The sequence below is a fragment of the Cenococcum geophilum genome, assembly GCF_001692895.1.
Source record: "Cenococcum geophilum 1.58 unplaced genomic scaffold K441scaffold_14, whole genome shotgun sequence".
In the NCBI taxonomy this organism is placed as follows: domain Eukaryota; kingdom Fungi; phylum Ascomycota; class Dothideomycetes; order Gloniales; family Gloniaceae; genus Cenococcum; species Cenococcum geophilum.
The window spans coordinates 2,290,563-2,296,097 of record NW_027137572.1 but is presented as its reverse complement, the minus strand read 5'-3'; the positions used below and the strand labels follow the sequence as shown (position 1 = coordinate 2,296,097).

The 5,535-nt window shown below is 48.1% G+C and overlaps 2 protein-coding genes across 2 annotated transcripts; one reads left to right on the top strand and one right to left on the bottom strand.

The window, feature by feature from the left end:
* Positions 1-2,022: 2,022 nt before the first annotated feature.
* On the bottom strand, positions 2,023-2,463 carry K441DRAFT_553815 (uncharacterized protein; the record flags this gene model as incomplete). Its single annotated transcript, XM_067643199.1, has 1 exon — positions 2,023-2,463. A coding segment is annotated over one exon (441 nt), but the record flags the coding sequence as incomplete, so codon positions are not given.
* Positions 2,464-2,755: 292 nt separating this feature from the next.
* On the top strand, positions 2,756-5,223 carry K441DRAFT_58503 (uncharacterized protein). The gene has a single exon (XM_067644562.1). It carries the CDS (start codon positions 3,116-3,118, stop codon positions 5,099-5,101), a length of 1,986 nt encoding a protein of 661 aa, XP_067505774.1. The 5' UTR covers positions 2,756-3,115; the 3' UTR covers positions 5,102-5,223.
* The last annotated feature ends 312 nt before the right edge of the window (positions 5,224-5,535 follow it).

Genomic DNA, 5,535 nt, shown 5'->3' with positions numbered 1-5,535 from the left:
TTGGAATAATAAAGAATGGCTAGTTAAATAAAGAAATGGGCCTTAAGTGGCTTTATTATTTTAAGCGTTATACTTAACAGACAGAGGTATAGGAGGCCTCTAAAATTAATACACTAAATATTAAATACTATAGCTACCGATTGCTTATTATAGATGGGTATATCTTTTATACTAATATTAAGTTTATAGAGTTCTGCTAGAAGTATAAGATTATTCCTATATATCTTTTACCTTACTTAACCTACTTTCTATATAGCCTCTAGATCTTGTTATCTTTTCGGTAGTTAAGCGCCTATATTTAGCTAAAGTCGATAAATACTTAGCTTGCGGTGTTACTGATATTAATAGAGATTACTTTCTATAAATCCTGGGCGAGATTAGGCCTTGAATATATACACCTAAACTTATTAATAGTGCATTTAAAGCTGTAGGCCTTTTTCCTTTTAACCCTAATTAAGTCCTTTAATACCTTATAGGCAATCTTCCTATGCGCGACTATATATACCCTAGCCCTTAAATAAACCAACGCTTTTATCCTTACCTCTATATCTAAAGATTCTAAAAAGCCACTCTAATTGAGCTTGGTATAGCTATATAATCTATTATTTAGATACCACTACTAAAGCAATTAATGTTGTTATTAGGAAGCTTATAGGCCATATAGATATAATAGATAAAGGTATAGAAATACTATAGCCAGAAAATACAGAGCTTTATAACGGCGCTATAGATAAGAGAGCCAAGAAAAAAAGAAGCGGGTGGTACTTTTTACTAAATTAGTCCTTACTACTAAATAAGCTAAAGCACTTATCGACGCTAGGGAGGCTGTAGAGGAGGCTAAGTAGAGGACCAAGAATACCAGACAGCAGCGTAAAAAGGAGAAAAAGGAAATAGCTATAATTGCTTAGGCACAAGTTTAAGAAAGGAAGAAGGCTTGGGCTGCTGCTATAAAGGCTAAAAAGGCTGCAGATCAACATAAAAAGGACCTAGGAGAGGCTAATTAAGCTACAAAAAGAGCGTAGAAGGTATCGGTAACTATAAGTAATATATTAAATAAAAAGAAGACTATAAAAGCTTATATAGCAGCTGCTTAAGCAGTAGAGGAGGCGAACCTTAAAGCAGAAGTCTTAGCAATACTACAGAAGCAATGAGAGGACTCCTTCGCAGCAGCTATAGAGGCTATGGCTCGCTCTAAGGCTCTACCAGACGCTGCAAAGAAGGCAAAAGAGGCCTCTTAGCAGTCTACACAGGCAGATAAGGAAGTGGACGATAAGGAAGTAGACGATGAGGAAGTAGACGACAATAAAGTAGACGATAAGCTAGGTAGATTAAGCAACGATAAGGTGTCGGATGTAGACGAGGATGTTAGTTGGTACTAAAAACACCAAAAAATATTGATATAGGGCCTCTATTATATTAAATTAAGGCTTCATAAAACCTCAGTAATATCGTGATGCCGTGCGATGCCTTTTACTAGTATTTTACCTACAATCGGGCATTCGGCAGTAATTTGGTGTTCGTGAGCCCAATTAGGAAGGCGGTACTAGCCGACCGTCATAACCCTATCGCCATCATAACTCTGCTCTCACCCGGAGAAAAAGGTGGCTGATATTCGTCCGTGCGCCCACCAAGCGAGCGCAGTCTGTTCACACTATTTTGATGTAAACAGGACACTTATTACCACTCTCACACCTCACAATGCCTTCTTATAAGGTAATTAAAGTACGCAAATCAGTCGCGTGCTCTTATACACCCCTGCAGGAGCTTTTTGCGGACTAATGACTAGGTACTAGCTAGGTAGAAAAATTGAACGATTTTAGTGCGGGCGCATGGACGAATATCGGCCACCTTTTTCTCCGTGAGAGCTCTGTCACTTACGTTACCGATCAAATTTAAATTATGTACCTTTTCGCCCAAAATCACGTGCGAGGGTACTCGGGGGCGGTCGCTGCGCGACCGAGTGCGGGGTACGAGTGCGTTATCAGCAGGGGTGGATATGTGATACAGTACTTGTGCTCCTAGTCACACCCCCAAGCCGTGGCACCAGCGTACAGCGGCTCCGCCTCCCAGCTCGCCCATATTTTTTGAGGAAGAAATGAAATCGGGATGCTGAGCACCTATGATCCACTGTCGAAGGCGTACACATTCCTTCATCAATCTTACAGCTTCCGCGTCCCTGCACTGTTTTTTCCAGGTGAAAGCAAGATCGTGCATGCTGGTTAGCGTGTCTGGATGGTTCGCTCCCAGCTTCTTCCTGCTCGTCTCCATCACCAGTACCCCCAACTGTTCCGCCTCTGTCCACCGGCCTTGATTCCTGTACGTCACCGCCAGTTGATTCATGCTAATCAGCGTTCGTGGATACTCCGGACCGAGCACCTTCTTGCGAAGCTTCATTTGCGCAAAGAGCTCTTCAGCCTCATTCCATCGGCCTTGATAACTGTAAGTTGTCTCAAAGCTTGAGAGCAGCTATGCAGTTTCAGATCTAGATTCTCAGAGGCCTCAGCCCTGCGTGTCACATCATTCTTCAAGTCAGGGATTAAGCACGTCGCCAAACTCACCGGTCAACACGAAAGGAAATGACAGCTGGCCACGCCACTTCGCCTAGTTGAATTATTGTTCTTACCTTGAAGAATAAGCAAATGCATACGAACACTAGCGTGCCTACAGATCGTGCAGGGCCAAGAGTCCATAAGGCTGGCTCGTCGCCGCTAGCTGTACACCAGGCTGAGCTTGAGCTTCTCAGCCCCAGCCAAAGCTAACCTAGCCAAGACGGTTCTCTCGGATTCACGTTGCCTTTCTCTGCCCGCCGAAAGCATTTTGTGAGCTATTGAGAGGCCATAATGTTTGTAGGCTTTTGGCAGCCAATCATTCACCCTTCCACAGCCCACTTCAGCTCGCTCGCCATCAACGAAAGCAACGATGAGCTGAGCAGACGACTGTGGCAGCCTTGAGGCCGGGATTAGCGCCAGAAGGGAGTAGAAGACCACGAACGGCCCAGAGAGTATAGAAGTTGGAATCGAAACTTTGACAACGAGATCAGTTCAATCTTAATCTTTGCTAGCATCAAACGTTCGAACAAACTCGTCCCGCCCTTTTTCCGCAATCATCTGTTTCAATGGCCTCCAACTTCCCACCACTTCCCTCAGTGCTTCCCAGCGCTAGCACCTCTAGCTTCGGCAACAGCGACGAGCCGACTGATCCACCATTTCCGCCGATGCGCAGTCTTCGGGGCGGAGCCTGGCTTACCACTTTCCATCCGTCCAACTCTCCGCTTACCGCCTACGACGGCACCATTCGCGTGGAAGTGCACCCTGCGAGCGCCGGCGGCGGTCGCACGGCAAGCGGCGACCTCTACCAGCGGCCAATTCGCATTCTGCCGCCACCGACCCCTGGACCTTTGCTCGGGCTTGGTCCGCGCCCGCAGGCAGGAATCCCCGTGCAGCCAATCACCCGGTACAGGTACTACCTGAGCATCACTAAGATACTCGAAGGAGTCACTCTCGGCAACAACTTCGAGTTAGGATTTGATCGCTGGAAGTACACTCCTCCGGTCACCGCCGGGGGGACTGGTACTTGGGCGAATGAAGGCTCTTTCAAGGCCACGATGACCTGGGCCACTCCACCCGCCGGGTATCCAAGTGCACGCGACTACCTGACTGGAAATGTGAAGGATGCCACTGGCATTGTCATCGGCAGCCTCACCATAGGATGGATTTCAAGCTTCCTGCGCAAAGCAACCATCGAAATTGACAGCGTGACTGATGCCGAGCGCCCTCTGGACAATGGCCTCACCGGAGCCAATCAATTCGACTGGAAGAAAGTGTTCGGCAACGCATCTTGGGACTTGACTGTGGTTCCCAGCCAGACCAACATTGCTGAACCTTCGGGCGATGGTTGGAATGACGCTGAGTTACATGCCGGCATGCTCCGCTGGCGCGACTCGGCCAACTTGGATACTGAGTGGCGATTCCATTTGCTGTGTGTGAAGACGATCGACAGCACTCCTCGCGGTATTATGTACGATGCATTCGGCACGGACAGCGACAAAATTCCCCGCGAAGGTGCAGCAGTTGCCACTTCCTGGATCATCGAATCCGGTTGGGGCCGCGTCAGCGGCAAGCGATTTGGAGCGGTGCCAGAGGCGTACTTTCGCGCTTCTGTGCATGAGATTGGACATGCCTTGAGCTTGGAGCACAATCTGAACAACCAGCACTTCATGGACACGAGCGACACCATCGCGAAGGCTGGGCAAGTCACTCCGCCTTCGTTCCCTGACAACATCAAATGGAGCTTTGCCGACGACGATGTTCGCCGCTTGAAGCATTGGCCAGATGTATTTGTCCGGCCCGGTGGCTCGCCATTCGGCTCTTCCCATGCTACACCGGCACTGTCTCCGCCGGACAACGCGGTTGACCTGCCAGACGTTGAGCTCTCTGTCACCCCAACTCTGTCCGAGATTCCTCTGGGCGCTCCAGTACGTCTTGAGCTCAAGCTTCGCAATAATGCTGGCAAAGGCGGTTTCCCAGTGCAGGTGCCCGCAGACATTGGTCTCCGCTCTGGTTTCATCCAGGGCACAGTGATGACTCCCGCCGGCGTCTCCAAGACCTTCAGGTCCATCGTTGTCAACGACGGCGGTACCTACAAAGTGCTAGCGCCGGGAGAGGAGACCACAGCCTCCATTACCCTTCTGCGCGGTGCCGAAGGCGCTCTGTTTGCTTCGACTGGCTTGTACAATGTCAGTGTCGAGGTCAAGTGGGATGTGCAAGAGGCTGTTGCCAGTGTCGTTGGCCTCACAACGGTGCTGGTGACGGGATCAAAGGATGAGAGCCATGCTGCTGCAGCTCATAAGCTGCTGACTTCCCCGGATGCCCATCTTGTGTTGGTCTTGGGAGGAGACCATCTCAAGGATGGTATCTCGGCGATACAGGCGGCATTGGAGGATGATACCCTTCGGCCACATTACGCGGCTGTTGAGGCAAAGAGATTGGCAACGCGTTTCGAAGATCGGAAGCCAGATATTACCGCTGCAAGGAAGCTAGTTAACGACAAGATTGTTATCACCGATTCAGAGAAGCAGAAGCTGCAAAAGTTGTTTACATAGTCGATGGTGCTTCTAGCCACGCTTTAAGTAGGTTATGTCAAATTGATATCTACTATAAGCCATATCTAGGTGAAGTTGTCGCAGAAAGTAGCGGTTTTGTACACAGTGTTCTGTGGTGATCCCATATCATATTCCAACCCAGCCTACTCTCAGCAACAAGGAAGGATGTAGTGGCAAGGTATTTATCTCCCTGGAGCAAACATGAATATTTTTATTAGTCAGGTATCGGAGACACTACAATTATCATTCAAGTTTGGAAAGAATCGGTTTTAACAGAGGTAGGCAGATCATGTCAAAACTGAATAAAGATGGCTGCTGGGATAGTGAGATACAGCCCTGGAAACAATGAGATCTCAATACGGAGGTCGCTGTCATAAGTTCTTGCACCTTCCTAATTAGGAAGTTAAGTTACTAACTCTCTTAATATGTTATTA